At 42.9% G+C, this 12,685-nt stretch overlaps 1 protein-coding gene across 1 annotated transcript; it reads left to right on the forward strand.

Annotated features, from left to right (window-relative positions):
- Positions 1 to 6,994: 6,994 nt before the first annotated feature.
- LOC115385558 (ornithine decarboxylase-like) lies at positions 6,995 to 12,321 on the forward strand. The gene is made up of 8 exons (XM_030087626.1): positions 6,995 to 7,096; positions 7,818 to 7,991; positions 8,077 to 8,249; positions 8,333 to 8,549; positions 9,193 to 9,273; positions 9,437 to 9,596; positions 9,923 to 10,044; positions 12,067 to 12,321. Exons 1-8 carry the CDS (start codon positions 6,995 to 6,997, stop codon positions 12,319 to 12,321), a joined length of 1,284 nt encoding a protein of 427 aa, XP_029943486.1.
- Positions 12,322 to 12,685: the final 364 nt, after the last annotated feature.

Consider the following 12,685-nt stretch of genomic DNA (forward strand, 5'->3'; position numbering starts at 1 on the left):
TTATCAACGAAGGACACTGTTTCTTCCTTAACAAGAAACCTAAAATTGTTTATTATTTATTTATTAAAATCCCCATTAGCCACTGAATATCAGTGCCTATTCTTCGTGGGGTCTAAACTCATCATTAAACAAAGGGAAATACACCAACTGATCCGAAAGAACAGGATGCACATACAGCATTCATCCAGACAATACAACACGACACCTTCACAAAGACAATCAATAACAAACAACACAAACGTAATAACGCTATAACACAATACAATAACTCAGTGCAAACAAATGTGATAGCTCATCTCTCTCTTTAAAAAAAAAACTCTCAGAAATAAATAGACATACTTCATCAAAATAGAATGGCTCATTTGCAAGCATTCTTCAAAATATTAGTTTTACGCACAATTTACTATAAAAATAATCTAATCATTTTAATCATGTGTATATATAAACAACCTCAGTCTTTTACAAAACGTATCTGCATGTCTCTGAACAATCAAGAAGTGTGGTAATGAATTCCATGCAACCATTGCTGTATATCGCACTGTCCTCTGAGGCTGACTGGTGCGACAGCGAGGGAACAGAAAATGTCCCTCATCTGACTGACGTGTAGAATATTGATGCACATCACTGAAAAAAGTTAATTCATTGAACAGAATTTCTGGTGTTTTTGTAATTAAAATATTTATTATGAAATTAATAAGAGAATAATTTATTCTACTTTTCACATGCATCCAGGCCAAACAGTTGTGCATGTCATTAATACTTGTTCTAAATGAACAGTTCAGGACGAGCCGAACCACCTTATTCTGTGCAACCTATAATTTGTTCAAGTTTGTTTCTGTTGTGGTCGACCAAATGGAAGAACAATAATCCATGTGACACAAAACTATTGATTCAACCAATGTTTTCCTTATACCACGTGGAATACATTTTTTGCAGTGGCGCACCATTTACCCATTTTATTTAGGATATTTTTAATTTGACTGTTCCATGTGAGCATCCTATAAACTGTCAATCCCAACAGCTCGGCCTCAGTCACTTGTTCGATAGTTGTACCTCCAACAGACAAATTTAATACAGGAGAGTCTTTTAAAAGACAAGGTGATCCTATCATCAATGATTTAGTCTTCTCGGTATTAATGACTAATTATTTTCATTATTCCAAAGCTCCACCAACTTTAACTCTTTATTCAAAATTGTATTCCATTGCACAGAATTATGAGCGGATGCATAAATTGTTGAATCATCTGCATATAGTACAATGGTGGCACCCTCCAAAATAAAAGGCAACTTGTTCGTAAAAATAGAAAATAACAACGGCCCAAGACAACTACCTTGCGGCACTCCACAAGAGAGACTGTTTATCTCAGAATAACTGCCATTGAATACAACCATAAACTCTCCATTACTCAGATAACTATTCATCCACTGCAAAGCAGAATTTTGGAACCCATACAAATGTAACTTTTCCAAAAGTAAATTATGATCTAGTAAATGAAACGCTGCGCTAAGATCTAACAATACAGTTCCAGCTAGTCTTTTTGTTTTCAATGTCATTTATCCAATCATCAGTCATCTGAGTTAAAGCTGTCGTTGTGGAGTGCCGTTTCTTATAAGCATGTTGTGATGGTGAATTCAACCCATTTTTACGAAAATAAAGATTGATTTGTTCATATACTATTTTTTCCATGATTTTGCTCAAAGCAGGTAGAATACTTATAGGTCTACTATTTTTTTGCAGAGAAAGGCTCTTTAGCATTTTTAGGAAGAGGCACAATTTTAGCTACTTTCCACTTGACAGGACATCTGCATTTTTCTAAACTAATGTTAATGATATGGCTCACAGGTATTGCAACAATATCAGACACTAATTTTAATAACCGTATATCTAGTTCATCTGTACCTGAGGGTTTTACGTTCATTGATTTTAAGACAATCTCTACAGTAGATACAGTCACTCTGTCAAAATGAATGTACAAAATTTATTTTCCATAATTATTTTTTTTTGATAGTTGTATATCTTAAATCAGTTTTTGTCTTTGAATTCATGTTATTTCTCAAGTTTTGTACTTTGTGTTTATAATAATCACCTAAATAATTAGCAATATCAATTGGTTTAGTCAAAAACAAGTTATCCACTTCCAAAAATGATGGAACAAATTTTGAGTTTCTTTTAGTTACTTCATTCAGCGTATTCCAGGTTTTACTACTATTTGATTTTACGTCCTTGAATTTGTTTTCATATAGGCCTTTTTCTTTGTTCTGTTTAATTTTTTCACATAATGCCTTAACTGTTTGTACCTGTCCCATAATACAACATCACCTGCTGAAATTGCCTCAGCTTTTAGCACATCTCTCTAAAGTAAATGAGTTAAAGAATGACAAGCGGTTCTCTCTAACTTCAAACAGAAAAATATACACAAATTGCCTTCTGAGTTACTTTCCCGCTGTCATCACCTGCTGGGGAGTGAAGGAAACACAAAAAAAAAAACAAAAATGGCCACAGTGTGAAACAGAGTGTGAGCAGTATATATTTACATGAAACTCTTAACTGCCTTCATCATCTCCTGTTTAGCCTCACAGTTTGAAACTATTCAACATCGTCAGAGACTCTGAATATGGAGGAGGACCTGAATAACGGTGAGTCTGTTTCACCTTTATTCTACTTGTTTTAAATTCTGCTCCTTGGGAGGTTTATATACAGGGGTGCACATAAACGGTACGCTGGTGCGCGTGCGCTACCAAATTAAAAAATACGTACCTGATGAAACACTGTAACGCTCATTTGCGTACCAAGATTTGGGGATAGCATGGTGCACATCTGTGTGTCGGCTAGGCCAGTGTTCACCCGTACTGTCGGACCGGGGGGGGGGGGGGGGGGGGGGGGGGTGCTAACTCATAGCTTTCTTTTCAAGTGTAATGTTCTGCTGTTGTGGGTAAAATGACGCGCATAAAGCTACGTTCACACCGAACGCGATTTTGCGTCAAAAAGCGCGTCAACGCGAGAAGCTGAACGCGTGTCAATTCTGAGGTCCGACGCTGAACAACGCGGGGCCAAAAGCCGCCTCCCCACCAGACGCGACGCGTCGTGTCTGGTGGGGAGGCGGGGCTCCCTGTAAAATGAAGAAGTTTTGTCCCAGAGCTCTGGGCAAGCGTAAACAGCCATTATAAAGGCCCGTCCATGCTTCACATGTCCGCGTGGGTGCGCGTTGGTCCGCGTGACGTGAATCGTCATGAATTCCTGTCCGCTAGGGTCCGCGCGAACCGATCCGCGGACGTCCGCGCAGCAGCCAGAAATTGAGACCGCGTTGCGCATTGAGCGCAGGTCGCGGAAGTGTGCGCCTGCGCCAGAGCGCCATAGCGAACAAAACATGACGGTAAAAGTGAAAGTAGACGGAGCTCCAGCCTGATGGCTCCACTTAAAGACACCGAAAGAGTGAAAAACTCGTGGAAAGAGAGAGAGACTGTCTGGAGGGAGGAGAAGGTCTGCAGACAGAAGTGAAAAAGTAACTAATCGCTCCGGCGCCACCCCGCGATTCAGAAGCAGAAAAAAAAAGGCTAAATAAACTTTAATACTTAAAGATAATGGACTGGCAATGTATGTGCTTAATTTTCTCTAAATAAACCGTAATAAAGGAGCAGATAAACAGTCTGTAGAGCCGGAAAAGCTTCTCGAGGCTGCGTGGATCACCGCGCCTGCATGAGACGCACACAGCTGAGCTCAAAATGTAGCATGGGAGAAAGCGCGTCCGCATCGGTGGTGCGCGGACCTTCCAAAGCGGACGCGGAAACGCGTACATGTGAAGCATGGACGAGCCTTAACACGCTCCATGGTCGTAGTGCTTCTCTGCGGACCGGTTGCAGCTCCCTGGCCGACGTCACCATGGACACGCTCTATGATTGGTTTGCCGCAAAATCGCGACGCGCCAAAGTTCAGATTTCCCAACTTCAGCGTCGGACGCAAAATCGCGACGCGTAGCGCCAACGCCCCAACGCGCCGCACAACGCATCGTGACGCGTCGTGACGACGCGCCGCGTCCGACGCGTTGCGTCTCATCGCAGCTGGAACGCGCGTTCCCATTTGTTTTCACTTGTCTTTGACGCAAAATCGCAGACAGCACTTGGCGGTGTGAACGTAGCTTAATACTTCAGACTGCTCTGTTGAGTCCCGCTGGGGGTACGGCAGCCGCACAGGGACAAAAAGCTCACTGTGCCTCCCCTGAAGCCCTCTGGCGCCCCCCAGGGGAGGCGCGCCTCACACTTTGAAAACCGCTGGTTTCAGTGATAAAAAGCAGATACTGTACGAGCACTTTTATTTTCAGAACTTTAAACACCATTATATTATGTGAAATTTACAAGGTTTCAGGCATTCTGTTGCACTGCTTCTCTTCATTTTCAGTTGAAATTAAAGCTCGTGTCTGGAGTTTCCGTTCGTTTCCAATGTATGTATCATTTTTTAACAGAGCTTAAATGTGTTTGTCTGGTTCAATACTATAATATAATATTAGCATAAAGCAATATAAAAATATATTTATGAGCTCCGCCTCCGTCTCATACACCTCCATGTTATCCGAAAAAGCGCCGGTCAGCTTCAGCCAATAGAGTTCGAGCTTCCGTTTTTTCATGCTGTCAATCAACGTGTGCGCAGCCAGAGAGCACACGCACTCGGCAAGGCAGAGGTGAGTTAGCTCCGCAGCAGCCGCCGCGCTCACCTCGGTTATATCCACTGTCTGCTGAACATCCACCGTAAACAGCTAAACATGGAGGCTGCTGTAGGACTCGGAGGCTCTCATTTTCACCCGACGGATAATGCGTGTGCACAATTGAAGGGGCGTGGCTTGGTTGCTCATGAAAGCAGAGGGAGGGCGGAACCTCCAGACGTTCGATTAAAAAAAAACTCATTCTTTCAAAACTCCGGACACGAGCTTTAAAGGTGCATTAAGGAGTTTGCACATTTTATGCGAAACAGCGCCCCCTGCAGGCCTTGGGCGTAATGCAGCTTAGTGAAAAACTTGTGCTTGTGGCTCACGTGCACGGAAGAGGGGAACTCCTTCCTCACTCGTTTAGTAGCACTCAAGTAAGATTTAAGTTTCTTCTACCTGGTGGGGTCTGTGCTGGAGCTGTGGCAGTGCTAGAAGCCGGTCTTTTCTTACTTTCTGGAAGCTCCTGCTCAGTTGTTGCTCACTAAGCATCTGGCGGAGTAATGGCGGACAAAACGAAACTTAAGGAGCTGTAGCGCGCATTACGTCATTCCTTTCAAATTTTCCCCAAAAAAGTTCTGGTGCCGGACCGGCACTGCAACTTTCAAATGACAATTTAGCGCTGTTAGAGGTACTTATAATGAATATGTCAGGGCACATTGTACACATCATTAAAAATGTGTAACATATTTATGGTGGAAAATAAGTATTTTTAAGGTAGTAAAACTCCTTAATGCACCTTTAAAGCAGGCTATGTAACATTGTCCAGTTATCCCTCTTTTTTGTTCTTGCTGCAGGTAGGCATGGGAAAAAATTGTTTTTAAAAATGTGAGGACCAATCAACAACCCAAGGTTCTCCCCTGAGAACAAGACAAAAATATTATGCACCCCTGTTTATATATCTATCATTTTATTATTTGTTACACACTTAACAATGTTGGGTTAAAAACAATCTACGGTAATATGTGTTATTTTTTAACCCCACACTGGTTAAATATTGGACAGAACACATGCTGGGTTATTTTGACCCAACAAGTTGGACTGGTTTCCTTAAACCAACAGTTGGGTTATTTGAACAACCCAGTTGGGTTGTTCAAATAACTCGACTACAGGCTCAATTTGAATACACTGTTGGGTTCTTTTTACTCAGTCATTTGGGTTGCTAATTTATAATTATATAATATTGTGGTAATTATTTATTGATTAAATATATTCTGACACAACAAATTGAGAAATGTATTTATTACATTTCAATATTCACAAATTAGTGAATTGTCAATCTTAATTCCCATCTCTAGTCACCACCCCAGCTTTGCAATGTTATTTGTGACGCTGGAGCTGCAACTTCAAAAGTAGTGGCAATGCAAAAGACAAGACTTCATTAGATTTCAACACAGAGCTTTATTGTTAGCATAACAAAGCAGCTGGAACCACACCCAACCTGACGAAAGAAACGGAACAATGGCAACAGCACACAAAAACACAATTACTAAACACAACCATAATCACGGGAAACACAAATTAACACAATTTTTCATGAAATATGGCCCGAAACGGCCCAAACAATCCCTACCCATAGTGCCTTGCGGCTACCGACACAGTCACTTGGGGCAGCGGCCCCCATGGCCGCTACAGTATCATAAATACTGAACAGTGATTTTCAGAATTTTTTAGAAACTAAGCATATAAACAATTTCAAAACATTTTTTAAGAAAAATAACTTCTTCTTCTTCTTCTCTTTGGTTTACTGGCGGCTGGCCACCATCTTGGGGCATTACCGCCACCAACTGGACTGGAGTGTTATTGAAGACTGATCAGATGAAGCTCTAGGTTTTCATGTACATGCACCTACGTGCATGTTGCTTACCTAAATGCGACGATACAACTCAGATTCTCGTAAAAATCTAAATAAAGCTCTCTGTATTCCCTAGAAGAATCTGCCAGCAGCATCTCTATTGTAACAGTCTTTTTCTCTTTTGCTATCGCTGCACTTAGTATCGGAGTGTCAACCCAACATGTTGAGTAGTCCAAAATAACCCAACACAGTATAAAGGAAATTACAACCCAACAGCAAATAACTCAACTGCCAACTAAAATAACCCAGCAATCTGGGTCATTAGATTACCATATTTAATGAAAACAACCCAATTAAACTAACCAACAGTCTCAACCCAGCTGTTGGGTTGCAAAAATAACTCAACATTTTTGTGTGTGTGGTTCTTCATATTAGCTGAGCGATTCAATAATTTGATTCTCTGATGTCCTTCACACCATCAGAGACTCCAAAATCACCCATGATGCCTGGCTCGTTGCCTGTTAACCAAAATATTGAGATCTTAGAGAATGGGAAGACCATCCGCGACATCATAGACAGTAAAATAAAGGAGCTGGATTCAGCGGTGAGTATTCGACGTGGTGTTACTGTCAGGGTGGAAAATTCTTTTACCAACACATTTGTTTTGGATGTTATTTTGTTTTAAAGTCTCTGAATTGTCCAGCCTTACTTGTCTGAGCTGCTTCACCGAGACACTCCTGCTCGGCGCCTCAGGTCAGCTGATCAGCTGCTCCTGGAGGTACCGAGGTCCAAACAGAAGCTCAGAGGGGACGGAGCCTTTTCTGTTGCTGTTGCTCCTCGGTTATGGAGCGAGTTATCACTGTACACCAGACAAGCCTCTTTACTGTCAAAACTAATCCTAAAAACCCATTTTTATTCTCAGTCCTATAACCCAGCTTGAGACTATGCTCCTATCTTTATCGTTGCCATGTTATACATGTTTTTTTTTGTTTTATTGCTTGCACCTTACGTTTTTAGAGTGCGTCTTTCAGAATAAATCCTCAGTCTGTGCAGTTCGTAAATCTACTTCCATACATGTGCATAGAACAGGCTTTGAAGTCAGTGGAACAGGTCTTAAATTGTTTTCAGTGTGACAAGGACTGTCCAACATCGACATTAGGAAGACATTGTATTATTCGTGCCATTCATCATGGACACATTAATTGATAGAGATTCTTTATTTGTGATATATTTAGAGGCACTTCTTGAGCACTTTTCTTTCTGATCCCCCAGTTTTCATTCTAAAGATTGTAGCAGTTGTCTAAATAAAGTGTTCTTCTCTTCAGGAGAATCAACAGCCATTCTTTGTGGCCAATCTTGACTGTGTGTTGAAGGCACACCTCAGGTGGACCAAAAACTTACCTCGGGTCAAGCCTTTCTATGCAGTCAAGTGCAACGATAAGCCAACAGTTGTCTCAATGCTGAGTGCTCTGGGTACAGGCTTTGACTGTGCCAGCAAGGTACTCATTGGATTACTATCAAGATTTTACCGCGCATAGTTTCCTTGAAGATGTCTCATTGGAATTTCACTTCACTGTCACACAGGGGGAGATCCAGCTGGCCTTGTCTCTTGGAGTGACACCAGATAAGATCATTTATGCAAATCCCACCAAACCATCTTACCACATCAAATACGCCGCCTCTCAGGGAGTGGATACAATGACTTTTGATAACGAGGAAGAGCTGCTGAAAATTTCTTCTTTACACGCCCAAGCCAAGTACGTAAGCAGCTCCGTATGGTTCTGATTCCACATTTGGGGCAGTTTTTAAAAAGACTAACGCTTGAAATGCTTCTTTCCAGATTGGTTCTTCGCATTGCTGTTGATCACTCCAAGTCACTGAAAAAACTCAATCTGAAGTTCGGTGCCACACTGTCGTCAGCTGGTAAACTGCTGGAGCGAGCTGCTCAGCTGGGTCTACAGGTCATCGGGGTCAGCTTCCATGTGGGGTGTCTGTGCACTGACAGTCTGACCTTCAAACGGGCCATAGCAGATTCTCGGCATGTCTTCGACATGGCGGTAAGTCATCGGCATAGAAAGAGAACGGTTAACTGAAAGTCGATGGGGAAACAGGGCAGGAAGGATTTGTGTCTACAAAGGCTGAATATACTGTAAATCCTCTAATAATTACCCGAATTCCATTAAAAGCCCATCTCCGTTAATGACCAGGTGCGTCTTTGAAGAAAACTAATAAAAGTCACCTCCCAATATAAGCCTGTTTTTTTTTTGTCTTTTCTTTTTTTCTGTGAAGCGCTACGGCGCTGTACTGACAGCTGTCTGTGCTAAAGTGCCAGTCCTGCTGGTATGGCGACTGTGTGTATTACACGCATCGGTAAAAATGGCGGAGGGACAGAAAACATTAAACTCGATGTTGAGATTTAATTTTTTTTCACATCGATTGAAAAGAGAAAATCAAATTATTCGAATTAATTGGATATATCCCCCAGCTCTAAACTGCACTGCTGTCAAAAGATATTTCTGCTCTTTTAGGAAATTTCAAAATATAAGCCTCTCTCTTATACATGCCTCCTTCCATTAAAAGTCTAGTGCCAGCTCCAGTTGAGACAAATAAAAGCCCCAGCTACTATAAGAGGATTTACGGTATATCAGTTAGCAATCACCCACACCTCTGATCAATATCTCTGTCATACATGTGTTTCAGAAATCGCTGGGCTTCAAGATGAGCCTCCTTGATATTGGCGGAGGGTTCACTGGAACAGATCGCTTTGTGAATTTTGATGAGGTAAATGTGTGTTGATGAGATCCAGGTCAAAACTAAGACTCGAGGTAGCAGCTCTCTGACTTCTTATTCTGAACGTCTGTCACAGTGCTCCAGTTAAATTGTCTGGATAGAATACTAGAGAAACTCAAACATGATGTTACTCATTCCTTTTTCTTCCTGCTAGTTTTCAGAAGTTATTAATGAGTCATTGGATGAATTCTTTCCGTCTGAGAGTGGGGTGAGGATCATTGCAGAACCAGGTCGATACTTTGTGGAGTCAGCGTTCACACTGGCAGTGAACGTCATTGCCAAAAAAACCGTGATGAATGAAACAGAAGAAAACTGTGGTAAATATCCCCCCAGAAGATGGATGTTTCTCTAATCCAGATACATTCTGTCCATCGAGTGTGGGCAGTTAGTCATTTGAATTGTTGTTACTGAACGTATTTAATTTCTTAAAACTCTTCTAATGTCTTGAATATTTGCCGTATGAGCTCGGGTTTGGAGCTCTTTTCCAAATTGAATCCCAACAGGTTTGTTCAACGTTAGTGTCCTGTCTAAAAGAATGACCATCAACACTCAGGTCTCATGTCTCAGGAACCAAAGAAAATTTAAATTTAACATGTTTGTACTGATTTAATGAATTTTAACTCTTCCCTTGTGTTTTTAGCAGACAACACTGAAAGTGGCCCGGACAGAACGATGGAGTACTACATCAACGATGGCGTGTTCGGCTCCATAAGTTCTGTTCTCAATTTTCCTGACGTAAAGATTGAACCATACCTCCACAGGGTAAAGAGCGATGCATGCATTCACAACTGGGGAAAGCAAACAAAAGATTTCTCAGGAAAAAAAAAAAAACAATCAGAACCCTGAGACTCAAATCTCAATTAACAAAAATAAATTGAGAAAAACAAAAGGTACCCAGATACGACACATATATAACAATATAGATGGTGAAAGTGGGCCTTCACAATCCTTTTGACTTTTGGGTTTTAAGCAGGCGGGGTCAGAAAAGTTACTACAGGGATAACTAGTTTGTGGCGATCAAGCATTCATAGCGACAATGATTTTTGTCGAGAGTGTCAGCTCTTCATATCATTGTGAAGCAGAATTCACCAAGCGTTGGATTGTTCACTCACTAATAGGGAAGGTGAACTGGAATTAGACAGTCATGGAATTCCTGCTGCTAAGATTTAAATCTGTTCGGACAGTTAAAGGCCCCAGCTGCCGAACAGGACAAGGAACAGGACAGAATATCTCGGCGCAGCCGGGGGCTGTAGGGGGTCAGGTTTGGTAGCCACAGGATTTCATCTCTGCTTTTTGCAGATGTTGTTGTCCTGTTGGATCCATTGAACCTGGACCATCATGCACTGGGGCAGTTTGCAGCCAAGTGTGAAATGATGGGGAGGAAGATCAGTACCTCCAAATCCGAGGCCATGGTTCTCTACCGGAAGAAGGTGGTCTGCCCTCTCCAGGTTGGAGAGGGCTCTTGCTCAAGTGGAGGAGTTTAAGTATCTTGGGGTTTTGTTCACAAATGGGATGGAACAAGAGATTGACAGGCGGAGTGGTGCAGTGGCTGCAGTGATGCAGTCATAGTATGCTCTTATGGTGCGTTCACACCGGACGCGTCGCGGGCGTCGTCAACGCTTGGGACGCCTCGAAGCTGACGCTTATGACGCTTCAAGCATGACGCTTGACACCAGGTGGTCACAAAGCTCACGACGCTTGCGGCGCTCTTGACGCGCGTCAGTTTATTGGCACGCCGGAGGCTGATTTCTGTTTCCAGGTATGGCGGATCACATCAGGAGAGCGGCTCGGCTTTATTTGTTAAATAAAGCTAGACCGCGTCGTCATCGGAAAAGTCGCTATTGGCTGGTCTGCTCCTCTCTGCTCTGCCTGCAGCAGGGGGCGCTGCTGAGACTGACCGCCTGTGAGTGCTTTGGGACGGGGGAGGGGCTCACGGCAACACCCGCTGCTCATGGGCGACAGCAACGAGACGTCCTGTCACGTCTCCAGAGCACCAGAAAATGTCGCTAGATTTGTGGCTAGTTGCTTTTGACAAAAAAAAATAGTCGCCAAGAGGCTTTGGAAAGTCACCAGACTTAGCGAGAAAGTCGTCAAGTTGGCAGCACTGGCCGGCCCGCATCGGTGCTCGGATCACTCGTAGTGACGTAGCACCGGAGGGATTGTCTCTGATTGGTTGACGCTCAGCGGCAGCGCGTCGAGAGTTCAGTTTTCCCAACTCTCAAAAAGCGACGCTCAAGACGCTCCTGACGCTGGGGATGCGCGTCATGGGCGTCGACGCTCGAAACGCTCGAAAGTAGACGCTCCTGATGCGCCGCCCTGCCCTCCGCCGCTCCACGACGCTCGTCCACCATAGACTTTGCATAGAAAAGCGCCGCTCACAACGCCCGCGACGCGTCCGTTGTGAACGCACCATTAGACACAGTCATAGACAGCTCTGGCGTTTGCTCCAGAGCTGTCTGCTTTGGGTGGCTTACCAGGAGCACGGGCTCTGGATCTCTGGATGGCAAGTCCTTCCACCATAAGGGATGATAAATTCACTGATGTCAAAATTCCAAACAAAACAAACCTTTCCACTACTTTTCTGTCTTGGGCCATTAACGACTGATCAACCAAACAGAGTCTTTGACACATCAAAGAATCTTTTCTCTCTGCATTTGGAAAACTGCCCAGGAAAGGTTCATTGGGTTCTCAAGAGGGGAAGCCAACATTAGCTAGCCCCACATTTCAGAAAAAGGGTTTTGATGGAAATGTGGATTGAATTTTCCTCATTTGCTCCCCCTACAGGCTGTTGGGAGCAGTGAGCTGAAGTACAAGTCAGTCATCTGGGGACCGACCTGTGACTGCATTGACAAAGTCCTGGAGAACTACTGGATCCCTGAGCTCCGTGTGGGGGACTGGCTTCTCATGGACAACGCTGGAGCTTACACTTTGAGTATATGCAGTGACTTCAACAACTTTGAAAGAGCACTCATTTACTTTTCAGCGTCTGCTGACACTTACAACAGATTCATGCGCTCACACAACCAGCACAGGGCCTGATCCAGCTTTGTGTGGATCAACCAGCAAATGAGAGATTTTATGCACACAATGTGAAAGATGATGATGCGCTGAAAAATAATGCAAAATATAATTATCATATATCAGGTCTGTTTTCCAAATTGTGAGATGAACTAAGAGGTTGATAACAATGAGCATTTTTATCTTTATTCAAAAATGTTTTCCTGTTCAAACTTGAGAGATGCTGCTGTTGTACGAAGGAGAGTCTTTTCCTCCATTTTTGTTTGCTCACTTTCTGAGGAGGCATTTTCTTTTGTATCGCAAAGTTTGATCCCCCTTATTTTATAAAGGAATAGGTTTAACAAAGCGGAGGCAGTAATACATAACCTTCCGAGCAAAAGTGGTT

The sequence above is a fragment of the Salarias fasciatus genome, unplaced genomic scaffold, assembly GCF_902148845.1.
Source record: "Salarias fasciatus unplaced genomic scaffold, fSalaFa1.1, whole genome shotgun sequence".
NCBI lineage: Eukaryota > Metazoa > Chordata > Actinopteri > Blenniiformes > Blenniidae > Salarias > Salarias fasciatus.

What these genes read in the sequence shown, in the direction of transcription:
- LOC115385558 (XM_030087626.1), top strand. Translation starts at nt 6,995, where the DNA reads ATGCCTGGCTCGTTGCCTGTTAACCAAAATATTGAGATCTTAGAGAAT. An exon ending in GCTTTGACTGTGCCAGCAAG is followed by an intron (nt 7,992 to 8,076) that starts GTACTCATTGGA and finishes ACTGTCACACAG; the next exon opens with GGGGAGATCCAGCTGGCCTT. An exon ending in TTGAACCATACCTCCACAGG is followed by an intron (nt 10,045 to 12,066) that starts GTAAAGAGCGAT and finishes CTCCCCCTACAG; the next exon opens with GCTGTTGGGAGCAGTGAGCT.